Source organism: Cucurbita moschata, unplaced genomic scaffold (genome assembly GCF_002738365.1).
Source record: "Cucurbita moschata cultivar Rifu unplaced genomic scaffold, Cmos_1.0 Cmo_Scf00009, whole genome shotgun sequence".
Lineage (NCBI taxonomy): Eukaryota > Viridiplantae > Streptophyta > Magnoliopsida > Cucurbitales > Cucurbitaceae > Cucurbita > Cucurbita moschata.
Genome location: NW_019268525.1, coordinates 1,870,860 through 1,898,531, shown reverse-complemented (window position 1 = coordinate 1,898,531; position 27,672 = coordinate 1,870,860). Strand labels below are relative to the sequence as shown.

General features: G+C 34.8%; 6 protein-coding genes across 16 annotated transcripts in view; 3 read left to right on the top strand and 3 right to left on the bottom strand.

Moving 5' to 3' along the window:
- The window catches only part of LOC111447466 (polycomb group protein EMBRYONIC FLOWER 2-like), an 11,915-nt gene extending 5,378 nt beyond the window's left edge, over positions 1-6,537 (top strand). For 4 of the 5 annotated variants that reach the window (XM_023086647.1, XM_023086643.1, XM_023086645.1 and 1 more), the window contains 13 exons: positions 671-735; positions 1,210-1,262; positions 1,355-1,408; positions 1,496-1,555; positions 2,015-2,061; positions 2,162-2,262; positions 2,862-2,900; positions 3,038-3,113; positions 3,612-3,660; positions 4,611-4,694; positions 5,427-5,506; positions 5,732-5,821; positions 6,205-6,537. In XM_023086647.1, the coding sequence (XP_022942415.1) occupies positions 671-735; positions 1,210-1,262; positions 1,355-1,408; positions 1,496-1,555; positions 2,015-2,061; positions 2,162-2,262; positions 2,862-2,900; positions 3,038-3,113; positions 3,612-3,660; positions 4,611-4,694; positions 5,427-5,506; positions 5,732-5,821; positions 6,205-6,325 (919 nt within the window). In that variant the 3' untranslated portion in view covers positions 6,326-6,537. The remainder of the gene's footprint in view (positions 1-670; positions 736-1,209; positions 1,263-1,354; positions 1,409-1,495; positions 1,556-2,014; positions 2,062-2,161; positions 2,263-2,861; positions 2,901-3,037; positions 3,114-3,611; positions 3,661-4,610; positions 4,695-5,426; positions 5,507-5,731; positions 5,822-6,204) is intronic. The other variant, XM_023086648.1, reaches the window with a different exon arrangement.
- A 366-nt stretch (positions 6,538-6,903) lies between these two features.
- LOC111447467 lies at positions 6,904-8,007 on the top strand. The gene is made up of 2 exons (XM_023086649.1): positions 6,904-7,246; positions 7,712-8,007. The coding sequence occupies exons 1-2, from the start codon at positions 6,999-7,001 to the stop codon at positions 7,845-7,847; spliced, it is 384 nt and encodes a 127-aa protein (XP_022942417.1). The 5' UTR covers positions 6,904-6,998; the 3' UTR covers positions 7,848-8,007.
- A 476-nt stretch (positions 8,008-8,483) lies between these two features.
- On the bottom strand, positions 8,484-9,782 carry LOC111447628 (oleosin 1-like). The gene is made up of 2 exons (XM_023086891.1): positions 9,499-9,782; positions 8,484-8,788 (listed from the first exon to the last, which is right to left on the bottom strand). The coding sequence occupies exons 1-2, from the start codon at positions 9,780-9,782 to the stop codon at positions 8,650-8,652; spliced, it is 423 nt and encodes a 140-aa protein (XP_022942659.1). The 3' UTR covers positions 8,484-8,649.
- A 689-nt stretch (positions 9,783-10,471) lies between these two features.
- On the bottom strand, positions 10,472-12,588 carry LOC111447016 (speckle-type POZ protein-like A). Its single transcript, XM_023085972.1, has 6 exons — positions 12,485-12,588; positions 12,218-12,347; positions 11,956-12,119; positions 11,160-11,439; positions 10,909-11,075; positions 10,472-10,825 (listed from the first exon to the last, which is right to left on the bottom strand). The coding sequence occupies exons 1-6, from the start codon at positions 12,534-12,536 to the stop codon at positions 10,680-10,682; spliced, it is 939 nt and encodes a 312-aa protein (XP_022941740.1). The 5' UTR covers positions 12,537-12,588; the 3' UTR covers positions 10,472-10,679.
- Positions 12,589-17,343: 4,755 nt separating this feature from the next.
- On the top strand, positions 17,344-18,276 carry LOC111447621 (ethylene-responsive transcription factor ERF106-like). The gene has a single exon (XM_023086881.1). It carries the CDS (start codon positions 17,493-17,495, stop codon positions 18,090-18,092), a length of 600 nt encoding a protein of 199 aa, XP_022942649.1. The 5' UTR covers positions 17,344-17,492; the 3' UTR covers positions 18,093-18,276.
- Positions 18,277-19,011: 735 nt separating this feature from the next.
- The window catches only part of LOC111447909 (ATP-dependent 6-phosphofructokinase 4, chloroplastic-like), a 12,594-nt gene continuing 3,933 nt past the window's right edge, over positions 19,012-27,672 (bottom strand). Inside the window, exons 7-17 of one of the 7 annotated variants that reach the window (XR_002711337.1) lie at positions 27,516-27,569; positions 27,361-27,429; positions 26,674-26,803; positions 26,526-26,566; positions 25,195-25,419; positions 24,736-24,784; positions 23,597-23,751; positions 22,371-22,758; positions 22,090-22,183; positions 19,789-19,848; positions 19,012-19,030 (exon numbers count right to left, since the gene is read on the bottom strand). Coding sequence is in view for 1 of the 7 variants with exons in the window: in XM_023087290.1 (XP_022943058.1) it covers positions 22,603-22,758; positions 23,597-23,751; positions 24,736-24,784; positions 25,195-25,419; positions 26,526-26,566; positions 26,674-26,803; positions 27,361-27,429; positions 27,516-27,569 (879 nt within the window). In the remaining 6 variants the exon portion in view is untranslated. The other 6 variants (XR_002711336.1, XR_002711338.1, XR_002711339.1 and 3 more) reach the window with 6 other exon arrangements.

The window sequence follows — 27,672 nt, the reverse complement described above, 5'->3', positions numbered from 1 at the left end:
AAAAAAAAAAAAAAAAAAAAAAAAAAAAAGAATTGATGAAAAGTATTTACAGCAGTTGTATATAAGACAAATAAATCAAAGTCATCTGGTAACCCCATTGGACTTAAACTCAGATTTAGAATTCCAATCAGGTTCAGGGAGGCTAATCAAATTAGGATTTCAAAATACCAAAGATGCCTAATACAAACTCCTAAACAAACTAAAAGTTTAACTGGGAGTAAAACATTACCCATAAACGAACTAAAAGTTTTATTGGGAATGCTGAAAAGTTTCTTCCAAGTTCATTTGTTCCTTTGTTGCTACTTTTCTGCATACTGTAGGATCCTCTGCAACATCTAAGGAATTTACCTATGGATTTAGTTGAGAGTTGAATCTACTGACCTCTATAATAATCTGTCTCCGGAAATCAATTAAATCATAGATGCTATCATAATAGTCAAGTCGCTTGACAAAATTTGTAGTTACTGTATTTCTATATATAAAAAACAATTTATTTGCTTCTGATCAAAGCAAAATTCAAAATGGCTATATGTTTATGGAAGAACGTATGATTACATTTATTTGTAAAAAAAATCATTTATTTGCTCCTGATCAAAGCATAATTTAAAATGGTTATATGTTTAAGGAAGAATGTATGCGTTACATTATTCTCTTGTTCTATATGTCGCAGGTTGAGGGCAGGAAATGTTATTTTCAATTATAGGTACTACAACAATAGATTGCAAAAAACTGAAGGTGTTGTTTTTCTCCTGCTTCCAATCGTCTCTTTTTTTTTCTTTCAATTATCAGGTTTTTAGTGGGTTGGCCTAATCAAGATGGAAATCTTTGTTTAATTTTTCAGTTGCATTGAGTGTTGTGTTCTTTTCTGGGCGGGGTGAGATGGGGTTTATATTCTCTAAGAACTTTCTTTTATCACTCATCGTGTCGACTTGATATTGTTCAACTTCTTTTTGTGATTTCCTTCCATTAATACAAGACTTACGTTTCTTCTTTGAAGAAATTTTAGCCCATTCAAATATGTCATTATGTCCTTTTCATGTTCACCTTTAAAATTTTATGCTATTTCCCATGAAAATAAATACTCTTCCTTCCCTTCCTTGTTAGGAAATAATTTCTTTCCTTCCTGTCACCGCTTGATTTCTTTTTATCCTCTGTTTATGCTGCACGCTTTGACTTACTGATGTATTCATGTTGAGTTCTTACTTGCAGTAACTGAAGACTTCTCCTGTCCATTTTGCTTGATTAAATGTGCCAGCTTTAAGGTAATTTTCCTCGATTCATTTCTTGCTCTGAATGTGAGGAACTATGTTAGTAGCTGTAAAAGATTTTAAAACATATTCTATTTCTTGTACAGGGCTTGAGATGTCACTTGTTATCATTACATGATCTCTTCAACTTTGAATTTTGGGTCAGTATTTTTTTCTGAGGTTCAAATTGTTTTCTTAATTATCTATCTGTGGTTGAGTAATCATTGATTTGATCTGAGTTTTGGTAGGTAACTGAGGAGTATCAAGCTGTAAATGTTTCCACGAAGGCTGATGTTTGGCGGTCTGAGGTAGGAACATTTTCACATGGATTTTTATGGTACTTCTGTTACTACCATGATATCTCAATTCTTTAATATAATAAACGTTAATTCTTCCAGGATTTTCTCTGCTTCTTCATATACTTTATTGGGAAGTCTATATTTATTATCCTTGTTTTGAGATAGTTTGGGAAGTTCTATCATATGGTGCAAGAATGTGTCTGTTGTCTCAAGTAAAAACTCCCATCTTTTAGTGGCTGGTACATCAACTGATTCTCACCATTGAAAAGTCTGTTTCCTCATTTAAAAAAAATGGTACATTAACTGGATATAATGGTAAATACACCTGTTGTATTCTACTGTTTTATACATGGGCACTGTTTCAGGATAAAAAATAATCTACTCAGTGAAAAAGGTGCTTGTGTATTTAGACAAGCTCTAGTTATTTGGGTCTTGTCGTGACAATGACATAAGTTGGTTTTCTATCAGATCGTCGCAGATGGCATTGATCCGAAGCAGCAGACATTCTTCTTCCGGTAAGTCGTGCACTCAGAAATTTCAGATTTCATTCTTAGTTATGCTTCTTAACTCCTTGATGTTAATGGGAAACTTCTATCCTTTACTATACTTTTTCAGCTCTAGGCATCTCAGACGCAAAAAAGTTAAGAACGTAGTTCAAAGTGGAAAGCACATACATCCTTTTGTTGTAGAGTCTGAATATTCGGACAAGGCGGATGGTATGTGCTTGTTCATTCTTTGTTCTTCTTCATGATGTGTGTGTGTGTGTATATTCTTGGTACTACCTATTTTTGGATAGAGTGTGGGCTTGTTATTTTTAGGAGCTATTGTAGTCATTTTTGCAAATTTGGATTGAGCATGATTAGTACCAATTGAGGTTGATTTTTATAAACCATTCGGCTTGTATATGACTTTGCCAACTTCCTCCCTCGAACCCTTCGAACTTTGATATGGTAGATTTTTGTTGGGATCACACCATTATGAACAAGAGAAGAGACTTTCTATGATGAAGTACATAATCCTCTTTACTTCCCATTAGTTGGTTAGGCCCCTTTGCTCTTTTAATCCTGCCACCCCAAGTGTCTCCTCATAAAATGATTACTCATCATTGTTTGAAACTTTCTTTGAGATCCGTTTCCAAATAATACCCTGTTGACAATTATTTGTCAAGTAAGAAATATTATTGTGTTGCTTAGATGTCAATATTATTGAAAAAGGGATTTGGAGTGAGTTTTTTGCTTGGCCGTCTCTCGCACTTGATTTTATATATTCCTTCTTGTACAGATATCATTATTGAGCAACCACCTTCTTGTTTCAGATGCTCAATCTAGCCAAGGTGAAAAAGCTCTAATATTAGGTGAGAATGTCTCCACTGAATGTTAGCATCATTGTTTTAAAGTTTCTAGATTATGTTACATATAGTATTGATATTGCAGGTATTTTAAGTACACTCTGCATTCATTCAATGATCCTGACTGTTTCAATCAATATCAGGGCACAATGTTGCGCCAACTATGCTTCAATTTGCCAAGACAAGAAAATTGTCGATCGAACGTGCAGACCCAAGACAGTATGTTTTACATGTCTCTTTCCATCACTGCAGATATTTTGTCTTTATGCAAATCCTTCTAAGATTCATTTTGAATCATGTTGGGTTTCTATTGTGATGAAAGCATTAAAGACAACTAGTCACTTCAGATGTTGCACTTAAGTTGAAGTCTTGATTAACCTCTCTTTTACGTTGAATGACTTGGATTCAACGAGGAGGTCTTGGTGAGGTTAAACTGAGCTTAGACTTTTAAGATGGCTTGAAATTTACTTATCTTATCTTAGATTGCTTTTGGCTTGACGTTTACGTTATTATTGTCAAATCACTCATCTCTGACATCAATTTTCTATTTCCACTGAGAGTATTGTCATCCCTTGAAGTTTTGGATGATCAGAATTTATTGAATTTCTGTTTATTGTAACTACTTGTTTAATTGGCTTCTTTCGTACGGATGTTTTTCTGTAGCTAGAAGATTTGAACTTTAACCTGACTTTTATCTCCGTTTCCACTGTCTTTTAGCTGTAACCTCTTGAGGAAGAGACAATTCTTTCATTCCCATAGAGCTCAGGTGAGTTCCTATGTTATCTTATTTTCTATTGGTAAAATTTTCATGGTGCATAATAGACTTGTGCAGTTATTTGTTATATAAGCAATGAAGTTATTTTGTATTTTTTATAAGTTGTTATTTTTTGTTTTTCTGATAATAGATATTGCCTAAAAAGAAGGAAAAAGAAAAATTAAGTAGGAATTAGGCTGTATGTTTCACAAAATCCTATATATTTAAAGAATCCCCATTTCTTTACTTTTTCAGAACTATAGACTTATCTTGGATAAAAGCTAGACAGATGGATGATTATTTGAGGGGGTTTGGTGGGCTTTCTTCAAGGGAAGTATTGTTGGGAGTGAGATCATAAGTCCCACATTAGTTAGATAAGAGGAATCTCATGTGTATAAATGAGAGAATATTTTCATTATTATGAAGCCTTCTAGATGAAGCCAAAAGCAAAATCACTGTAGGTAGCATCTAAAATGAATAATATCATATCATTGTCCGTACATTGAGGTCCATTGTCCCTCTCAAATAACTTCCTTTAATATTCAAGGCCCCTAAAAGCACGAAAAAATTGTGTACTCTTTGTTATTTACTTTAACTACTGCATGTCATAATTCAGATTTTAGACATTAGACAACCAGTTCTCTTGATTGTTATAACTGCAAAATCTTATAATTTTGATCTAGAACTACATACTATCTGGACGGTTTAGTTCGGTAAATTTGGGCTCGCAACAGTTAGGTAAACTTTCAATCTTAAGTATGTCATGTGTCAGATGGCATTCATGCCGAGGCAGTTACTATAAGGACTTGGCACCTCATCCATAGAAGAAATGTGTTGCTATAGTCGTTCTGAATTTTTCTTTCTTTTATATCCTTTTTATGGTTATATTATTGATACATCTGACTTTTGTTCGTTTATTTTTTTATTTTTTTATTTTTTGATCTTTAATGTTGTACTTGAAGCCGATGGCATTGGAACAAGTGTTATCCGATCGAGATAGTGAAGATGAAGTGGATGATGATGTTGCAGATCTTGAGGATAGGAGGGTAAGGTTTGAAGTTTTGATAACACCTGATAGCTAATAGGGGCTTGTAGCCTTGAAATGATGTGATCATCTCCATTAGTCTTCTTCTAGTTTTGTTTTGATCGATGGTAGTGACCTCATTTGTGTTATCATCAGCGTCCAATTACGCATGTTGTGGGTGGAATGATACAAGTGCCATACATTGCCTGGGGTTCTTTAAGAGTTTATATGGGATGTCCTTTATGCAGCATTTTTATGTTTCTTCATCTGGGTACTCAAGGTTCAGTGGACATGTTAAAATAAACTCGAGAATAGTTGTCCATACGATAGGGAGGGCATTGCAGAGGGTGGGTGAGGGCAGGTTGTAACGACCTAGATCCACCGCTAGCAGATATTGTCCTCTTTGGGCTTTCCCTTTCGGGCTTTCCCTCAAGGCTTTAAAACGCGTCTGCTAGGGAAAGGTTTCCACACCCTTATAAATGGTGATTTGTTCTCCTCCCCAACCAATGTGGGACATCACACGTGCAAGGTTGACAATGTGATCTTATTTAGTTCCTTGAGTTCTTGTTTTCAGGTCCGTTGGTAGGATCATTTGTTGTGTCTGGCTTGATATTGGAAGTTAAATCTGATATGATTTTCACAAATTCCTACCTTTGCTTTCTTCCTCATTCTGTCTAGAGGCTAGAAAGGTTTTTGATTCCATATCCTAGTCATTGGCATGTGACAAACGCTAATGGATTTTACATCGATGTAGATGCTCGATGATTTTGTTGATGTAACCAAGGACGAGAAGCAAATGATGCATATGTGGAATTCATTTGTCAGGAAGCAACGGTAACTAACAAACACTTTTCTTGGCTTGTACTGCTAGCATGTTTTTACATTTAAAAAAAAAAAAAAGGTCCAAATCCACATTAAATTCTGAAAGAAGACCGACACGCAACATAGTTCTGCATGTTTTTGTTCGTATCCATAGGAATGATGGTGGATGAATACCATTGATTGATGGCTAATATTCTAACATTGTTATCTGAAGACAATGTTGTTATCTGTTCTTAGGGTACTTGCAGATGGCCATATCCCCTGGGCTTGTGAGGCGTTTTCACAATTACATGGACCAAACCTTGTCAAAACTCCAGCTCTTCTATGGTAGTTTCTCTTCTCTTAATGTTGTTGTGAAGCACATGCTCTTCGTCTTCTTTTTCGTTTTTTATTACAAAAATCCTGCAAGATCATGAATACCAATTACAAAAAGTTAATGTATCTGGAGATGTTATAGAACTGCCTTTTTTTTTCCTGTCAGGAGAATGTAGTAGATTGTATTTTTACATTAGCTAGCATGAAAGTCTCAGTTAAAATCAAACTAAATTATAACAACAAATCATGTGAATGCCATAACATATTCTCTATTGTATGAAATGGAATAATTTGAATTCTTCAAATCCTGTTTTCACGTAGATTCCATACAGACAAACCCGAATACGTCTGGTCGTATGTGTTTATGTTTGAACATACTTTTTTGGGCCTGGCAGGTGCTGGAGATTGTTTATGATTAAGTTGTGGAACCATGGTCTACTTGATGCAAACTCCATGAACAGTTGTAACATTATTCTTGAAAGAATACATAGTGAAGCTTCCGATTCTAAAAGCTGAGAGGAATCAAATTTATTCGTTTCCATTCTGAAAGTCAAGATTTTTGGCGGCGGAGGTAAAAGATTTCTCTAATTTGTTCACTGCATTTATCTTATAAGTACTCTACATTGACTGCTTCCCCCCCTTTATCTATAATTGTTTCTCTTTGATATAATGTTGAAGTACTGTAGAATTTTGATTTGGGAACTCCCAAAGAAAGGAATTGAAATACACAAGTTTGGGTGCATTTGTCTGTCTTGGTAAAGCTTGAGATTCACCACCTGTAACCTATCATGGAACAAATCTAAGAAATCCCATTGTTGTTTATATGGAAGAGTTGCCTTTTATGTTAGGGAGATGATACCAACCGAACTCGAAAAAATTAACCAAACTGATCCTACTGGCTTGGCTTGATTCGGCCCGGTTGACCAACTGATATAAACATCGATTGCTCGGTTTCACAAAACTTAAAACTATAGGTACTTCGTGAAGAATGGTTATGGTTGGATTCGGTTGGTTTCGTTCGGTCTTGTAATTTTGCTTGAATAAACCATACTCTCATCGTGGATTTCATGACGGATGAATTGTATTATGAAAAAGCAATTCTTCTTTGGCATGTTGAACATTTTTTTAAAAATTATCATCATCTTTTGTTATCGATGGAGATTAAACAGAGATATAGATGAAGAACTAGATGAAAATACTGGCGAACTGTAGGGATAAAATATGTTTCAACCTGATGCGACCCGAGCCGCCACATTGGGGGCAGTCTCCCACCCATGTGCGGAGCAGTTCTGGCTGGCGTTTCGACGGCGCCGTTGGTGGTCGAGAGTGGGTGGCTGCGGTGCGGGCCGCACATATGCCGCCATTGCTTCCAAGGATTCGAGGTCCTTCAAAGGCTCCCCGACTGATGGGTTGTTCGTCATTACTCCTATTACTCAGGTTCGCTAATTATTTAAAAATAGTTTTTAATTTCCAGCTCGATAATTCGGGTTTGAGTATTATTTTTCGTTCGGAATTTTAACCGCGCCTATGTTTCGGTTTAAAAAATTATTTTAGTGCTTTTCTTAAAAAAAGAAAAAAATAATAATATGAATATTTGTTTACATATTACTATTTTTTATTATTTTAAATGTGAATGATTTTATTTTTACCAAAAGAAATTAGATGTCAATTTTATAATAAAATATTTGAGTTTGGGTATTATATTTTGGAGAATAAAAAATAATCTTCTTATTAAAAAATTAGAAATAAAATATAATTTTTAATACAAGTTTTTTGGATCTTTTTTTCAAGCTACTATAAATTACAAAACTTCTCATTGTATTTTTGGACTCCCTCAAGTTATTTCCATAAAAATAGATTTTAAATTAGTCCAAATTTTTAATGTACTTTCCATTTATTAAGATCCATACGATTCCGGAGCCAGAGCCAGAGCCGACAATTGCCTTTGGTCGATGAGACCGACACCGAGCACGAGCTCTCAATGCTACCCCGGAGGCAACAATTGGCAGTTCACGACGCCCTCGGGCGTGGTCAATGAAACCGACACCGAGCTCGAGCTCGAGCTCCCAATGCTTGGTTTAGAACTCAAATTTTAGTCGAATTCTAAAGGTCTCCGACAAGGATCTGATACCTCCAACTACCAAACTCAGGAACTACTTTTATGGTATCTCCCACCCAAGACACCTCCATATCTCAATCCGACCATATCTCAATCCGACCTCCTTCGAATCGAAATATCTTTGACCGTCAAAATCATGAATCTTTACCATAGTATGATATATGATATTATCATGAATCTTTACCATAGTATGATATATGATATTATCCACCTAGTATTATCCACCTAGTATGATATATGATATTATCCACCTAGTATTATCCACCTAGTATTATCCACCTAGTATTATCCACCTAGTATTGACCGTAAAACCATGAATCTTTACAATACTATGATATTGTCCCCTTAGTATTATCCACCTATTAAGTTCTTTCGTTACCATAGGAGGATATTGTCCACCTTTCTTTCCGTAGCGTGTTCCTTAGGCTCTTAATTAGCTAATTGAAACTATTATCCTTAGGCTCTTAATTAGCTAATTGAAACTATTCCGCTCTCAATAATACTCAAATTGGATGGATTCTCTCTTTGTTCGTCCAAGAAAGAAACGAAGAAGCATCAAAAGAGGGGGAGTTTAGGAGGAAGTTGAAAGCTTTATACTGACATGAACAAAGAACAGAGACACGAAAAGGGCACACACAACAAAGAGGGAACACAACACAGAGCCATTAAATTAAAATTGGCGAACATGTTTGTTTGTTTCAGGTACAAGGGCGCGCTGTACTTAAGATGTCTGCGGGCCAGAGGTCTGTTGCTGTCCGAATTGCTCGGCTCGATCCTTCATCTCTCGAGCTTTGGTCGCCAGCTTGTGTCGGGCTAGATCTATTTGGTCCGCTCCTGGTGGGTGTTTTCCTGTCACGTACCTGTGTGTCCCAAAGTTACTACACCAATAATGTGGCTAAAAAACTATACAACATTTCAATAATCATGCTTATTATCCCATATCTACAAATTAAAATATTTGTAACCCCAAGCCCACAACAACTTGCCAACTAGCTAGCTGATACGGTCTCTTTGCCCTTTCCCTTTCGGACTTACCCTCAAGATTTTTTTAAAACAGAGTTACCCTCGAGAATTTTTAAAACGAGTCTCTCCCTCCCACATCTTAAAAAGTGTTCTCCAACCGATGTGAAATCTCACCATCCACCCCCTTTGGGTTGGGGCTGGGTCTTGGGGTCCTTGCTGACACTCTTGGATCCCCACCACACCCCCACCCCGTCAAGGCTCAATATCCTTGCTGGCACATCGCCTCATGTCCACCCCCTTCGGGCTCAACCCCGAAGCTGGCACATAGCACAGTCTGGCTCTGATACCGTTTGTAATGGCCCAAGCCCACTGCGAGGCGATATTATCCTCCTTGAGCTTTTGGCTTATCCTCAAGATTTTTTTACCACGGTCTACTAGGGAGAGGAGCCCACCGCTAGCGGATGTTCTCTTTGGGCTTTTTGTTTCGAGTTTACCCTTAGTGTTTTTAAGGACACATATGCTAAGGAGAGGTTTCCACATCTCGGCTACTCTTCCTCAACTGACGTAAAATCTCACAATATTAATAACTATGATAATTCTAAGTTACCTGTAGATCCAGGAAAAGACCGTAATGCCAGCGACCCCGAACCCACCGGAGGCCAAGAAGCCCAGAACGAGAAGCGACACGGTGATCACAGCCGGGACAAGAACCGGGCTGAAAATGACGAGCAACGGCGTTGCAATGGTTAGAGCAATGACAGTCCCAGCGAGGATCAGGCCGGAGAGGACAAGCAGGGAGCCCCCGGCAGTGGCAGCGGTGGCGGCCTTGACCACCTGGTAGCGCGGCTGAGAACCGTGCTGCCCCGGTTGGTGGGACTGAATTTCGGCCATCGGAGCAGAGAATTAAAACACCAAAACCCTTCAAATTTAACACCCAAAAACGAAAAACATCAAATCCTTGAGACATTTGCGAGAGAAAGTGGTGTAATATATAGAGAGAATTCAAGGGTGGCGAAGTAGCACGTGTTCAAGACCTCTTTGGCACGTGTCGAGAAGGTCCTTGTGCATGGTTTGCATGTAACGCAAGTGCCTTGTTTGGGGACACCTCAAAACATATCCTTTCTTTGGAATTAGGGGTTTGATTGGATTGTTACGATATTGCTATGTTAATCCAATAAGGATATTTATATTCCTTATAATCAACCATCTCGATAGGAACGAAGCCGCTTTACCGAGTAAAAAAAGTGACCGTAGCTCGAGCGTTATTTCGAGGGCTAACGAGTTACCATGCCACGATAAGCCTATACGAACCGAACAAGCACCTACGTTTTCCTATTTCTTTTCATTGAACCCTTTTCAGCTTAACCATTCTCGAGATATTCTAATTCTAGCCTTCGTTAACAGTAGAGTGTAAGATCCCACATTAGTTGGAGAAGAGAACGAAACATTCCTTATAAAAATCTCTTCCCAGTAGACGTAACCTCGAGAGAAAGCCCAAAGAGAACAATATCTGCTAGCGGTGGGTTTTTTCTCTTACATAGGACGATTGTTCGAGTAAGTTTTATCTACTTGACTCGATCTTTTCGTTTGTAAATCATCATTTCTTTGTCTGAGTTATACTTGAATTAACGAGATTTACATACTTTTTCAAGATAAATATTTGTTTTGGTCGAGAGTTCATCATTGGCCAACTCTTAAACACGAGTACATGTATCACATTATGTACTATATATACATTATCGTATGTTAATACAACATCTCGACACGGGTTGTTGATGTCATTTCGTTCTAAAAATCTTCGACAACCGACATAGCAGCAATTCTAGCTTTGAGATAGAAACCATCATTTTGCAAATGATGAGGTCGAAGGTCGTTTCGAGACAAGAACTCATGAAAGCCATAACCATAGGTTGTGTTATCAAACCAATGCTCATCTGCAAATAATGCAATGCTTCACATAAGATTCCAACACAAAATACTTTATTTTCATAATAAAACTCAAAGAAAAATAACTTACTTGATTGATCCACATATCTTTTAGCTCCAAAGTCATAAACACTTAGAAAGAATTTGGCATAGATTTTCTTCCCGGTCGGAACGGTTTCCGAGCTGTCCAACTTCAAGTAAAGAGAGATATGTGACATCTTTCCCGACGAAAGACCATTCGGGTATATCATCAATCGCCTGAAGCAATGAGTCAAACGAAAAATGAGTCTTTCGTAAGTCTCGTTTGATAACGATTTTGTTCTTTTTTTGAACGTTACGTACCATTTTCTTCCTTTGACGGTGAAGGGTTCGGAGAGATAGAATTCATTAGTTTTGTTAGAAAATGAAGAAATGGACCAAAAAAAGGATCCAAGTTGAGGCTCTTTAAAAATGGTTAAACTTTCTCCCTTGTTTGAGGCTTTAAGTACAGAAACTTCAACTCCAAATGTGCAGCCATTATCCACAAGGAAGCCATTGGAGGCTTGATTGAAAGCATTATGAGCAAGAAATTTGGTGAACCCATGTTCACTTTTCATTTTAGAATACTTCCTCATTTTCCCATCTGCAAAATCATTATCAATATTCATTTTTTAAGTCTCAATCATGTTAACTAAAGTCATGTTCGATAACTATTAGAGTAGTTTAATGAATAAAAATTGAATGAGATATAGGAATCACGACTCTCTACAATAGTATGATATTATCCACTTCGAGCATAAGCTTTCATCGTTTTACTTTGGGCTTTCCCAAAAGGCCTCATACGAGATGTATTCCTTACTTATAAACCCATGACTATATCCTTAACGTAGCTATGTCAATAGAATCCTCAAATGTCGAGCCTCGATTAAAGGGAGACTGTTTGAGGGCTCCATAGGCCTCATAGGAGGCTCTATAGTGTACTTTGTTCGAGGGGAGGAAATTTTGGGAGAGAGTCCCACATTGACTAATTTAGGGAATGAGAATACATCTCTATTGGTACGAGGCCTTTTAGGAAAGTTCAAAGCAAACCTACGAGAGCTTATACTCAAAGTGAACAATATCATACCATTGTGGAGATTTGTAACAGATATATCGATACCTTGGACGGTTAAATAGTTGTCTTTGATTCGATCGTATACAAAGAACCTGAAAATAACCTTCACTTCCCAGCCAAGAGGAAGATTATCCTTAGAAGTTATAGCCAAGTAGAGAGAGATATGATCTTCAACTTCGTCGTCTCCATTTGGATACAAAATCAATTTCCTAAGCCAACCCATGTAAGATAGAGAGAGATTAATTAAAACCCTAATCATAGTTTATGATATTAATCAAGTTTAAATTCAAATCTAAGCATTTCAAACCAGTTGAAGCCATCAACTGCAAAGTTTCCAGATTCACATTTCTTCATCCCTATTTCTGAAAGTGTTGAGTATGAATTAATTTGGAATGTATAATTAGCTGGTGGCTCAGCCCTTCTTGTTCTTGTAATTTCTGTATTAACAAAAACATTATACGTTACATTATGCTCTATAAAGCGTAGATACACGGTTTCATCCAAAACTAACAGTAAGGATATTTTTTAAAAAAATGGATAAAGTACGAAATTTGTAGGTATTTGGGATACGTACCAGGTTGTTGTTCATGTTTGATAGGATCATCGTACGACATATTGTCAACCATAATGGTTATGTGTGAATGTTGGATGATTTTTGGTTGTTTTTTGGAGGCGTTATAAAGAGAGAATTTATGTTCTTTGTCTGCACAATGTGACAGAACCGAACAAGAAAGGAAGATTCAAAGATGGAAGTGGTAATCAAAGACATGATGATTCTGTTGTTTTTTTTTTTTTTTGTTTTCCATGAAAAAAGGAGAAGCTTTTTGGAAGCCTTTTCTTGCACTCTGCCTATTGAGGAATGTAATGAATCTAATACAAGAATAAGTGCAAGATATCATGGGAAATTATTTAGGGTTTCCAAATTTATTATTCTTTAATTTTTGTTTTGAAAAATTAAAAACACTTTTTAATAAATTATTCTTTAGAAACAATGTTATAATATATATATATATATATATAGAGGGCGTGGAATCTTTTCTCTAGATGTGTTTTAAAATCGTGAGGCCGATGACGATACGTAATGTGCTAAAATGGACAATATCTGCTAGTGGTGGGCTTGGATTATTACAAATGGTATCAGAACTAGACATAAGACGGTGTGTCAATGAGGATGTTGGACCCATGAGTGGATTGTGAGATCTCATATCCGTTGAAGAGGGGAATGAAGTATTCTTTATGAATGTGTGGAAACCTCTCCCTAACAGACGTGTTTTAAAATTGTGAGACTGACACGCTTAAGAAGAGGCTCTTTGGACAAGCCTCGCGAAATCAAACTGCTTCGGTTCACGATTTGTTCTTGAAATTTGATTATTATACCATATGCTTTTACTCATTTCACATTGTTTTTTCATTTTACAGTCAATTAAACTTTATAGTTGACTTAATATTTGCATACGAAAAAGTCAACAAAACATGTTAAATTTGTAATAGTTGACTTTTTTATATTCACCTAATTGCAATAATCTTAGTAAATTTCCTTTAAGTTATTTATAAAATATTGAAAATTTAATTAATAGTGTGGTTTTTGTACGTAATGGGTCGGGTCGTTTGGTTCATAGGTTTATTATTTTAAAAATGGATAATTAAATTTTTATTTTATATATATATATATATAATTATTTTATGCATTTAATAAATTTTCTCTATTTTAGAATTAAATTGCATATCTTCTTCCACCTAACCAACTCTACCGTATTAAATTTTAGGTTAAAGGACAGAACTATTAAGAGTTGACCAGTATAATTAAATGATGAAATTAAGAGACGAGCTTTTTTACTTTTATTATTATTATTATTATTTATAAAAAATAAAATAAAAAAAGATTCTCTCTCATCGTGTCTTTTCAGAACTTATTAAAAATAATTTAATTTAATTTAATATTTTGTTTAAAAGAATTTAATCTATAATTATTAATATATCAACAATTTCCTTTAATATAATAAAATATTTGGATATTTTTTATAAAAAAAATGATTTTATTAAATTATTATATATTATTACGATATTTATTGTCGGCTATTCAATGAGTTAAAACTCGACCCACGTGTTATAGCATGCACACTATTAACAAATTAGATGATAATTAATTATTAATAAAATTGGGATATTATCTTAAAACCCTTTTTCTCTCTATTTTTTTTATTTAAAAAGTATATCTTATTTTTAAATATTTTTTAAAAAATAAATATTAAAATTTCCGTTTTTTTTTTGTTGCTAAATTAATAAAAATATATTATCTTGAAATATTAGTAAAAAAAAAATAGCAAATGCCATTAAGACGCCGTCGTTTTTGGCCTCTCCCCTCTCGACTCCATCCACCTGCCGGACTTTTCCTCCGCCGTCAGAACTGAGCTCTATCCGACGAACGCGCCGCCTCTATCGGGTGTTCGGGAGCGGAGGTGCCCATGAGGGAAGTACGCGTCGGAGATTCGGGACCCGGCGACTAGTGGTGCACGTGTGTGGCTCGGCATCTACGATACGCCTGAGGATGCGGCTTTGGCTTCGAGCTGCCTTCAGAATGCGCGGCTCTAAGGCTCTTCTTAACTTCCCTAACCGCATTGTCTCCGGAGATCAGCCGCCGATCAGTGTCTCGGCGCGCCGAGGGGAACATGATGTGGTTGTTCCTTCTCATGCTTTGTCTAACACGGCTCGGCTAAGAGGAGAAAAGTCGCGGCTAGTTAAAACTCGACCCACGTGTTATAGCAAGCTTATGATATTGTCGAATCTAGAAACAATTATTTTTCAATTCTTATATTTATATATTAATATAAAATGAAGATATATTAAATTAATTTTGAATTTTTTCTTTTAGATCGTTATCCGGGCATAGAGTCAAACATGGCTTGAAAAAGTTTTTGAATAATTAAACTGAATAAGAGATTAAAACCAATTAAAAGTCTTAAATCAATAAATGATGATATGAAACTAAAGGAATCGAACCCTTCCAACGAAATTGCAAATATTAATGGAATAAAGGAAGAAAGTTCTTAGAGAGATCGTTAATGGCGACCAATAAGAAGCTTCTCATAGTACACTAAATACCAAATGTATGAACCTCCAACTTTATTTATGATGGTCCTAAATGGTGGGTAATGCTGACCTTTTCACTCATTCAACTTTTATAATTTAGCTGCTTTATATATATATATATATATATAATTTGATCGGATCACTTATCTACGATTTAAAGAGTTTAAATTGATACGATTATTAATTTAAACTCAGGTTCGATCAAGGTATTACTACAGGCCAAATGACGTTTTTTTTTTTTTTTGGATTATATAATTACGATATCTTTCCATGTTCAATGTTTTTGTGCATTTCACAATCACTCTCGTGGCCAACACCAAATTATCTCAAAAGGATAAGACACTGGAGTTTCTATTCACCACTAATCCTTTTCCTTTTCTAGTGGTATCGTTTTTACTGTTCATAAATGATAATTCAATTGACGATCATTTATATGATTCATCGTATATATCAAATCTTTTCATCTTAATTATATTTGTTCTAAGGAATTTCTTAATTCTAAGTTACGCTCAAATTTATACACAAAATTAGTAATAAATTAAAACAAAAATATTTTAAAGTGGACCAAAAAGATAAAAAAATATATATATCTAAAATTAAAAAAATTAGTTATGTCTTGCAAATTTGTGGGGAAGGGTTTTAGATATTGTTCTCTTTGACTTGTTACGTATGGTACCAAAGTCAAACATTGGGAGGTGTACGAGTAAGGATGTTGGACCCCAAAAGGGAGTGGATTATGAGATCCCATTTTGATCGGAGGGGGAACAAAACATTTCTTATAGAGGTGTGGAAGTCTCTCCCTAATATACGCGTTTTAAAATCGTGAGACTAATGGTGATACAGGGCAAAACGGACCATCGCTGTTACCGATGAGCTTGAGCTATTGCAATAGAGATCCCAACTTGACCCTCTATTGTTAGGTTGTGAGTTGGGCCGGTTTTAAAATTTTTACTTGTAGAGAATGTATGTCAGATTAATCACTAAAATTTCGTAAAATTTAGATATCAAATATCCACAAATCCGAATTGTAGAGACATTTAAACACCGTTCGACATACGTTTTTTGGATCGGGACTTTGTTGTTTGTTTGTCTAATTGTTGAATGATGATTAAGACTGGGTATTGCCCCAAATGCAATGGACCTGAACTGAAGTGGTAAAGTTTGTAGAACATTTCTAGATTTGTGGCTGCGGCCACCTTCCCATCTTCTTTCCCTTTTCCTTTCAACAAACAATATAAACAAAATAGAAAGATTTGAATTCAAACTCAATTCAATTCCGCTTGAATTGATGTATCTTCTTTTAAATAATCATTTGCAACCATCTTAATCACTCAACAAAATTACAAAATTCTCCCTCCCGAATCTTTCTAACGTGATCCATGGCTAATACATAACTTTTAATAATGACTTTTAAGAGAGTAGAAAATTCTTAAGGTGAGTTCGGTTCCAAAATGTAATTTAATGTAATGATCCAAGGTCACCGCTAGCAGATATTGTTCTCTTTGGACTTTCCCTTTCGGGCTTTCCTTCAAGGCTTCGGTTCCAAAATGTAATTTAATGTAATGATCCAAGGTTACCGATATTGTTCTCTTTGGAGTTTCCCTTTCGGGCTTTCCTTCAAGGCTTTAAAACATATCTGATAGGGAGGACTTCCACACTTCTTTTAAAGGGGGTTTGATTCTCCTCCCAACCAATATAGGATATCACAATTCAACCCCCTTTAGTGCCCCTCGATGGCACTTGTTCCTTTCTCCTATCGGTGTAGGACCCCCACCAAATCCACCCCCTTCGAGGCCAGTATCCTTACTAGCACACCACCTCGTGTTTACCCCTCTTCGGAGAACAGCTTCCTCGTTGGCACATTACCCGGTGTCTGGCTCTTATACCATTTGTAACGACACAAGCCCACCACTAGCAAATATTGTCCTCTTTGGGATTTCCCTTTCGGACTTCTCCCAAGGCTTTAAAACGCACTAGGGAGAGGTTTCCACATTCTTTTAAAAGGTGGGATGTTTGGTTCTCCCCTCCAACTTTTTTTTATTTAGTGTTTTAGCAACCATTTAAATTAGGTTAACTTTGGTACCTAATTTTTATAGAATCATCAATAATCTAGATAATTAATGAATGATGTTGGAGGTGTTGATAGAGATAAATCATGGGTATCACTTATCAATCACTTTCTTTCTTTCTTTTATTTATTTATTTTCTCTCTTTTCTCCATATAGAAAATATCAGTTACATATTTAATTTGGAGATAAAATGCTTTATTTTCCAAAATTATTTTTCAAAATTTTTGTTCCAAGTGGATTGGATTAGAAATCCAACATTTATCACTAGTAGAATTAATGCTTTCAGAATACAGCTGAAATTGGAAAGTTTCACTGTTTATATATATATATATATTGCTTTCTCCTCTTCATCTTCAGATGTCTCTTTAAAGCTCAAACTTTTCTGATTTCAAATCCTTAATAATCCTTAATTTCTCTCTGAAAATGGCATCCTTAGAAGAATTCTTCAACATAGAATTCATTACCCAATTTCTTTTGGGAGATTCCTTAGATCATCAAACCCATTTCGAAACAGATTCCTCCTTTCTCCACCCCATCAAATTGGAGGATTTCTTCTTCGATTCTCAAATTACGCCGCCGCTGCCGCTGCCGCCGCCGGTCCCAGCGGAAGGGTCCGACAACGAGACGAAGTCCAGCGAAGTTGTCCACCCGTCGTTGCCGAAGACCGACATGTCGGGCCAAGTCTGCCATGTCAAGGCGGAAGATGCCGTGGCAGGGGCCACCGGCGAGAAGGTGAAGAAGCATTTCCGGGGAGTGCGGCGGCGGCCATGGGGTAAATTTGCAGCGGAGATCCGTGACCCGAACCGGAAAGGGAGCCGGGTTTGGTTGGGGACTTATGACAGTGATGTAGACGCGGCGAAGGCTTACGATTGTGCGGCGTTTAGGCTGAGAGGGAGGAAAGCGATTCTGAATTTTCCATTGGAGGCCGGAGAACCGGACCCGCCGGCGGTGGCGAACTCGAAGAGGGGGAGGCAGAAATGGACGAATGTGAGGAAGGGATTAATGGCAATGAATGAGAAGTGAATGCTGATGAGTAGAAATTAATCAAAACAAGTTAAAACAACTATCTTTATGATTGAGTTTAATTAAGTGTAATATTTAATTTGCCAGCTATTTTAATGTAAATATAGATATAGAGTTCTTACTCTTATTCCATGGTCTAATTTATGACCAAAATAAGGAAAAATAAAAGAACTTACACAAAGTTCATTCTAATTCTAGACTTTAGAAGTATTAAATGCTAGATTTAGTATTTAGCTCATTTGATAAGAGAGCAAATCATCTCACATACTAATTGATTTTATAATTACGTAATATATAGCTTTTTTTAAGTTAAAATTATCAAAATAGTTAATAGATTTTTGGCATATTTATCATTTTTATAAAATTTAGAGTTGGTATTTAATAAGATAATAAACTTTTAAATTTGTATCTAATATACTTATAAATATTATATATAAAGTCATTTGACATAAAAATATAATAATTTATCAAATATAAAATAAAAGAATTAGACTCAAATACAAAATTGATTGTTTAATAATATATTATAAATTTTCCAAATATACCCTAAACCCTAAAAATTCACAATAAATATATATATATATATATATCAACCCTTCCTTCAATGATATTTTTATCAAGGCATGCCACTTCTCTAATAAAGTTTTATAGATCACATGGCTATGTTAGTTAGCCACACCTACTACTTTTGTTTATGTCTAAATTATAGATACAATACAATAAAGCTTAATAATTCATCTTATAATTATTCATATAGCTAAGCCGACACATTACTTAATTATCATAATTATCTCTCTAGATATAATATTTGAAATATCTAAATGTTCATGATATTATACTTAAGCTCTATTTAAATAAAATTCACATCGGTTACTTACCTTTCGTCCACTCCCCAAAAGCGCTTCAATATTAGTTCTCTTTGTCTAATAAAAGATAATCTGCAAACAAACTAGAAAAAGCACAATCTGGAAACAAAATTTATTTGGGGAACCAATTTTCAACAACCATTCTCAAACAGCACACAATCAAAATGGTCTAAATCAAGCAATAGTAGAATTCTCTCCTGTTGTAAGGAACCAACTTGGTTAGACCTTGTCTCCTCCTTGACTATCAAGTGAGTAGTTAGACATTATTAAATTAGTGCCCTTAAATACAATGGGTTATGATGGGAAAGCTAATAATGACAATTGTAATAAGCTGGAAAAATTTGAAGTTCGAACATAGTATAGTATAGATAATTATTTCATTTATCAGTGTCCTTTTAGAAAGGATGCTAATCCACTTGCATTAGAAAAATATTAAAAAGTAATCAATTTATATTTCAATGACAGCAAAAAATTCATAATATTAATTTAAATACTAAACTCTAGTAAATCAGTCAATTTAGACCCTCTTTTCACTTGATTTTCTTTGAAATATACTTAAAATAAGATTCTGACTAATTGATTGAAAAGTTCAACTATGATTATTAAGTTAGAATTAGAAGTGATATTTATAAAAGTAGAAACAGCAGAGATGAGAAACATCTAAATCTAGTCGACAGAGATCTGATAACTTTCAAAGCAAAATATCTGTACTATATTTTATGTTATAAAAGTAATAAAATAAAAAATAAAAACTAGTTAAGATGTCTCTCTGTCAACCAGCAATCATTTAATGAAGAAACAGACAAAAAAGAGGCTGCGCTTGTCCTTACATATAATAAAGGAGGTCAAGTTGGTGGCCCAGAATTGTACCCCTCGCAGCTGCTCTGACCCTAGAGAGAGTGAAAAAAAAAAGAATGAAAGCAACTTTAATAGAGAAAGAATTGTTCATATCTTGAAGAGGTGGAGCCTTCTAAAGCTGAGGAAGGTGCATGAATGGATATGGATAACACCAGAGGACAAGTTGAGGAGAAAAAGATATGTTATAATAATATGAGATTGACTCTGGGAAGAGGAAGAGTTCTATGAGGGTTGGTTGTGTTGGTCTCATTTATTTGTGATGCTCCTATCAAATGAGGTGAAGTTCCATTTCAACAGGGAAATGGGAGAATGTGTCTTCTTGTGGATGGGCTCCAAAGAGTTTATGAAAGATGACCATCTTCTTAAAGTTTTTCCAACTAAATGCGTTTTCTTTCGTAAAAGAAACAAAACATACTTTTCACTAATCTATCAGAATTATCGAATTTTTTTATACATTAAAACTACTTTAATGTTACTTTTTTTAAAAGAATAAAATTGGCTAGGATTTTAAAGACAACAGTAAAGAGAAAATGTTATGAAATAAAGGAAATTGTAGTAGTCAGGCTCATTATAAAAAATAAAAAATTAAAATTAAAAAATTAAAAAAAAAAAGTATGAGTTTTTATCAAAGAAAATCTTAACTTTCACATGTTCTTATTTTATTTTACTCTTTTTTTGAGACAACGTTTTTATAGTTACTTTTTATCCAATCATTTCATTCTCATTTACTTGATCAAATCCTTGACTCGGCAGGGTATGTTTACAGCTAGAGGATGCAAATAAGGCTATCCTTGAAATATCAATTGGAGGAGTAATTGTTTATTTGATTTTGTGGGGACTACTTGTTCTAGTTCTGTTCGCTTAGATGCAAGTAGACTATTGTAGAGCTTATTCATTATTCTAATTGTGTTTAATACATTTCACTTTATTTTTATTCTGTTTTAGAAGTGTTTGATACTTTTTTAATTAGATTTAGGTATTTTTGATGTTCTAAATGTTTGAGATATAAACAATATTTGAACAACCTTAAATATTGTCAAAATAAAGGAACAAAAGTGTAGTGCACAGTATATTCTTATCCCGAATAGAAATATTTTTCAATCAATCTTACATCATATCAAATTAGGACAGCAGGTAGAAATTATTAATTAAAATTTAAATGATAATTGAAAAAAAAAAAAAAACCGTTTAGCTAATTGGAAATTAGTCTAATTCTAAAACAAACCATATCAGCCCAATTCGATTTCAATTTTTTCAGAAAGGAAGAAAATCAGTCATTTTGTGATGGTTGATTTCTTATATCGATAATGAAAAAAAAATATATGAAAAAAAAAAAAAACTAATCGACTGACGTACTCCGCATGCAATTAGCCTACCCTACCTTACTACCAAGGGCCTATTTACAAGAAGAATAATTCAATATGGCAAGCAAAAATGGTGATTTGGAGATCAAGTAAAACACAGTAATTAATATCTACGCCTCCTTGCTCCTTGAATTCAAAGACACTTCAAAAAATAGTCTAAAGAAAATTTAACAGCTTATTTAATTTTATATTTGAAATTCCTATGAAAAAAAAAAACTTCCAATTCAAAAAAGAAAATAGAAAACATTTTTTAAATAACAATTATCCAAACATGTCTCGGCTAGATTTTAAGTAGACTATATTATGAAATAGGCTAGAATTGTTTAAAAAACTAGAGCTATTTTGAAATAGGCACCAAACCCAGGATGAAATGAAATCAATACTCTGTCAATAATTCTCTCATTGCATCCACAAGTATTTCAAGAAATATCTACAGGTACGGAAAATTTAATTATTTCACATTTTGTCAATACTCCTGGGTTGTCCCAAACATTGCATCCACTTTATCCAAAAGTCCATTCTCGTAGTACTTTTAGATGAGAACAATTACATTTTCATTGATTTTCTCATTTATTTTGGTTCACCTCTTCAAATATTTTTTATCCATATTTTAATATCATTTCTTAAATTAAAGGAAATCTAGTTCCATGAAGTGGAAAATTAGTTGGGCTTCCTTCTAGAGGTATGAGGGTTTTTTTTAGTCATGTTGTTAAGCTGAAACTTGAACTAAAACAAAGTTTCCGAGGTTTCTAAGATCTTTCTTAGAATATTGACACAAGACACCAGATATTCAACCACAAGGATAGGTTTTTTTTTTATTTAAATTCATTTTATTTGCATTAATTATAATTTCCTAGAAGAGAATAACACACAGGAAATCTATAGCTTAAAGGATTAACTAGTACATACCTGCTGTCTCATTGAGATGCGGGCGTGAAAGTGGAAATGAAAGAAGAAATTGTCATTGTTTCAAGCTCCTCTGAGCTTGTGTATCAAAAGAGTACTGCAATAAAAGTGCATAGGAACATAACTATCGCTGTGACATAATTTGAAATCTCTGGAAATACTGCTAAAATGAAACCAGCCCGGCCTTTGATAACCAGAATTTTCCACCCAATAGAGAGGAGTGCCAAAGAAGAATATTTTTTTTCACGAAGTCATATCTATAGAAATGGGGAAAAAAATCTCACTTCTTTGGCATCGCATCGAGTCCCTTTTATGCCTATGCCCGCGCACATTAGAGTGTTGCTCCTTTAGAACTCAACATAAGATATGATTAATGAAATAACTGTAAGAGTATGGAGGCCTTATTTAAAGCAGATATACCTCATAAAAATCCTAATTGCCAGACCAATAAACTGACTGGTAACATGAAAGAATCCGGAAGTGAGATTGGTCCAACTTGAATTGAACTGATGGGCGTTAAAGCTGAGTAGAAATCTCAGCGTTGTTGATATTAGCAGCGTCTTCGCACAGAGCCTCATTATATGTCACGAAACTAGGCTGATTCGTAGACGCAAGAAGTCTTGCCCACATTCTTCCGGTTAACTTCACCGTGTTTTGTGTCTCCGTAACACGCTACACAACACAACCACATTATTCAGTCTCATGATATTTGTTTTCCTGATTGTATTGATACAGCAGAATAAGAGGTAACGATCTTGCAACAAAACCATGGAAGCATAATAACTACAATGAAATCATTGTGTTCCCAGCATAAATGATTGCATTCGAATTGGCATGATCAGAAGTCTATAAGAAGAAAAAACGCAGACGACACTCAACACAAATCAATAATATTCAAAATGTGTAAGAAATGCCTTGAAAAAATCTATAGTTGATGGATCTGGGAATAAGGTGGTATCTTAATGGCAGAAGCATAAATATAACAAGAAGATAGATAGATAGTTGGTCGAGGAAAGATGCCAGCAGCAGTATGCGTTAGAGTTAGACATGTAAACCAAAAGAGAGAAAAGATGTACGATGAGTGATTGCACTAAGCTTCTGGTGTGTATTCCAGTAAATGGGAAAACGACAGCCTCTCAAACAGTCGCTTAGTTTGTATTTCATTACCAACCAATACATAAATACAGGATCTTATTTTCTAATTTATGAGCAGAAATATGCACTTTCATTAATTGGTATGATTAAAGTCAAAATGCTCTGCTAAGTAAATATTTAAGAAAAACAAAATTTATACATATAGGATTTAGTCGCGGCTAATATAAAATATGCCCCACATCTAATGTTTCCAGCTACATTCTTAACTAAGTGGTACTTAATAGAAACAAGTTCTAAACCCAAGGAGCACTGAGAGGTTAAGAGAATTTTAACTGACAAGTTATGAGTGGATAAACTGAAAATGAAATATCACTCAAGAACTTGAAAACTTGGTGTAAAGAAAGAAATTTCTTACAGCAATCGGAATATAAGCATGTCTGCTATTTACAGGTCCAACAGTAAAGCCAGTGTATCCAGCCATGGCACCGTGGACAGCACTCTGAGCAAGAAGAGTGCAATATACATTATCTGAGGCATTACTGGGAATAGCTCGAATCATATATGTAGGATCTGCAATGGAAGTAGGGTTAGAAACTAATACAACGAATGAAATTACATAAATTTACAACGGCGCAAATAGCAATGAAACAAAGATTTGACTATGACGCTTGCTATAAAGCAGTAAACTGGCACAATAAGTATAATACTTAATGAGCTAATTAATCGCCAAGTAACACGGATACAGATATGACATGACATGGACATAGTGACATTTCACTTTTTTTAAATTGAGGACACGATCACGACAATAACATATTTATTAAATATACATTTTAAAAAATATATATCAGTTTTATCCTAGAAGGAAACTCAAAGTCTGTATGAGTATGCATTTATACAGTCAAAAGAATGAGTTTGATGTATTTTCCTCTCGAAATTTATTGTAACGTGTCTGTCTATTATGCTTGCCAAGTGTTCAATATGTATCTAACAAATGTTGGATTAATATTGACTTTGCATAACTAGTGTCCAACACATGTATTGGGCTGACAAGAGTCTAATATGTTTCCAACAAATGTCAGTGTGTCCAAGTGTCCGACACAAACACACTAACCAAACTAAAGCGTCTATGGTTCTTGGTCTAACAGAATAGCTCATCCGTAAAACTTGAAACAATAACTTGAAGTAAACCTCCATTCTGTATCAAACAATAATGCTAATAGAACAAACAAGCCAACATCCACAAGTCTTCATCGAGAATCTTAGTGACTACGGTAATCATTTTGTGGAACGGAAGATGCAACCTCACTTTAGCAGTTAAGACTAACATATGGCCCGCGAAGAGAACCAATTTCATAATAAGAGATGCGCTCTAATTTTCACTGAATCTCCTATGGTAAAAACCAAAATAACTATCATTTCCGTGAAACATGACCCTAGATCCCACAGTACTGTACTTAAGTTCCAAGGAGCTCAAGCGGAGCCAAATGGAAGGAGAAATTATTTATGAAAAAATGGAAAAAAGAAAACCATTAACAAAGGTTTTGGGAGTACCTATGTATTTCATATTAATTGCCATCTTCTGAACCTTTGTGAAATGATCCTGTAAGAGTGATTTATCAATAGGAAGAACATAATAGCAAAAGGAAACTAGAGACCAAGTATCCCTAAGAAAATTGGCCCATAAAAAAGAACTGCAACATAATAGCTAGGCAAAAAAGAAAAGCTACTATATCAATATTTGCAATTCTATTATGCGTCACACCATTTTCGAAATATATTTTCCTCTTTTGAAAATTCACAGTGGAGTGCTAGAGTAGTTTATATTTTAGATTATTATAACATTAAAATATGAATAAGAGATCATTCTCTGGCATGTCTTTGAGATTTCTTAAACCATAATCATGAGTCAACAATGTAGGACTAATTAACCAAGGAAAAGAAAAGTTTCATTTTAAAGAAGTCTTGAAAAAAACACTAAATAATCAAAGAAAAGATCAATCCATCTCACACCTTTATCTTTTGAGATAACCACGGACCAACATCTTGAAGTAATCTATTTCCAGATGCATCTTTCTCCTCTACTGTATGCATGTCTTGAGCTATATAATCCTGTCCTGCGCCTTCTGCTAACACAATAACCATATGGCCATTCTCTTTAAGCCGCTGTTCTATAAATTCAAAGAGCCCTCCTGTTCCTTCCAAATAGAATGGTGATTCTGGAATCAAGCAACAATCCTGCCACATTTCATAGCTATTAATGGAGCTACTAAACAAAATTTTGAAATTAATTTGCTAAGAAATCAAACATAACAACAAAGAAGCACAATCCATGTCATTTTCACCTCCTTTTTTTCTTTCTTTCTATGGTACATGTTACCATGATTCACAGAAATAAAGCTAAAAGAGTCTACTGCCAACAAATATAGTAAAACAAAGGGGAAAGTATCACTAGCCTACATCACATAGAGGAACTGTTTTTAAAAACTAGATTCAGTTACCTTACCCAAAGAAACTAGATACAGATATTACAGGGGATAATCTGAATCTTTTCATTTATTACACCACTTCTCGTTTGAACTAAAAACGGGTTTAAATCTAATTCAAAATTGACATGGCGAGAAGTACCTAAAAGTTATAAGAGGACATCACTCAGCCATAAATACCATAGAGCTTTGTTCCTGCTCTTAAAGGAGAAAAGATGAACAGCTCTTTACCAGTCTCAAATCCCTGATCCTGCTATGTCTTATTTGATTCTACGAATTGAAAATAGCCTGAATCTGTATTTGTGATTCTGGATTGTAAACAATGTAACTATCTTAGTCCTAATCATATCACCAATTTTATCCACCTTTTTTTTACATTTTCACTCACTACGACTCAAACAAAAATAAGATATGAGGTTTCCTAAACGATTTAAGCAGGATGACGACTTAAGAATTTGATATAACTACCATGAAAATACAACATGAAACAATTCATCAAACTAGAAAAGTACATGCCATGACTCATTTCATTTGATTAATATCTCAAACACGTGCCAATTACTAGGATGAGGTACTTCTCATCATTTAAAATCTTATTAAATCCGAAAGTAAAGCAACAAGAATATGTTGATCATCATTATCTTAAAAATTTCACAATTAGCAGCTCACATGTTGGTGTTAAATTCTGGACCCTTTCTTTTAATGTGTAAAATTAATCCTCCACTGAGAAGTCTAATGTTTCTACGATTAAAAAAGAATTTCATAGAAGTCAAAGATGAAGCACTACAAGAAAAACAATAGTGGAATGCGAGACAGAATTTCACCGAAATTGAGTTAATAAACAGTATGAAGTCTAACCACATCTCTACTTGCCAAAGTTGCAATTGTGGCAATAAAACCTGCCAAAAGAAAGTATAAAACACAGAAATGTGAAGAAAAAAAAAATGGTGTTGAATATAAGGAATAACTGATATTATCATTATTGTACAGGTTAGGATTCAAATACCGCTATAGCGCCCCATAAGTTTAACGATTCCAACTCCGTTGTCTACACTTTCAACCTCCACGTGAGCAGCGTTAATGGCCCTCTGTGCTTCTTCAACCGCAGTATCAAATCCAAAAGATTTGTCTATCACCTAAATCACCATCACAAAAGATTCTTACTTCTAGTATTAAACAGGGGAAGAAAAGCTTAACAAATTGATAGGGGGCAGAACCAGAGACTGGAAATTCAGAGAAATAGGAGCAGAAATATATTACACTATCCAAGTAAATTACGAAGGTACAACAAATTTGAGAGTCTAAGTTCTCACAGAGCATAATGATCCATATGAGAAGTTTTGTTGCCAAATAAATGTATCTATCATCACTTAGTAGGAAGCCTTCAAAAAACAATAATTCGACTTGTCAAGACTGTAAAGCAAAAAGTGATTAATCAAGTTTGCTCGGTACGCACTCCGCAGTGCATAACTTGAATAGATTTCATCAAAACTGAAAATACAAATGATATCCATGGTTGGGTTTACAAAGTAAAGATGATTTTGACTTCCCCCATGTGATGAAAAGGGAAACTAATTACTCGTTTACATCATCAAAGTTGAATTTCTCACTAAATACTGAAATCATTGACAACAGATGAGGTTTCTTATTCCTCTTCAGACGTTTCTGAAAACTAGTCCAGAAAAATACTTACAGCAATGTCATTATCAATCGTCTTGGGGATCCCAGCAACAGCAACTTGAAGACCACGTTTTGCAACTTCCTTTAGAAGAAGAAAGGCAACTTCACTTCAATCCAACAAATGAATTGCTAAGGAACAATTTTGAAATTATAGGAAGAGTTATTCACCTGATAAATTAAAGCTGCTCCTCTCTGAGTACCGTCGCCGCCAATGATATACACCTAGACCAAAGGAAGACATTATCTTTTTCTGAAGCGTTCCTGCTATTGTTCTTTTATACTCTTTTTCTTCTTCTTCTTCTTCTTTTTTTTTTTTTTTTTTTCT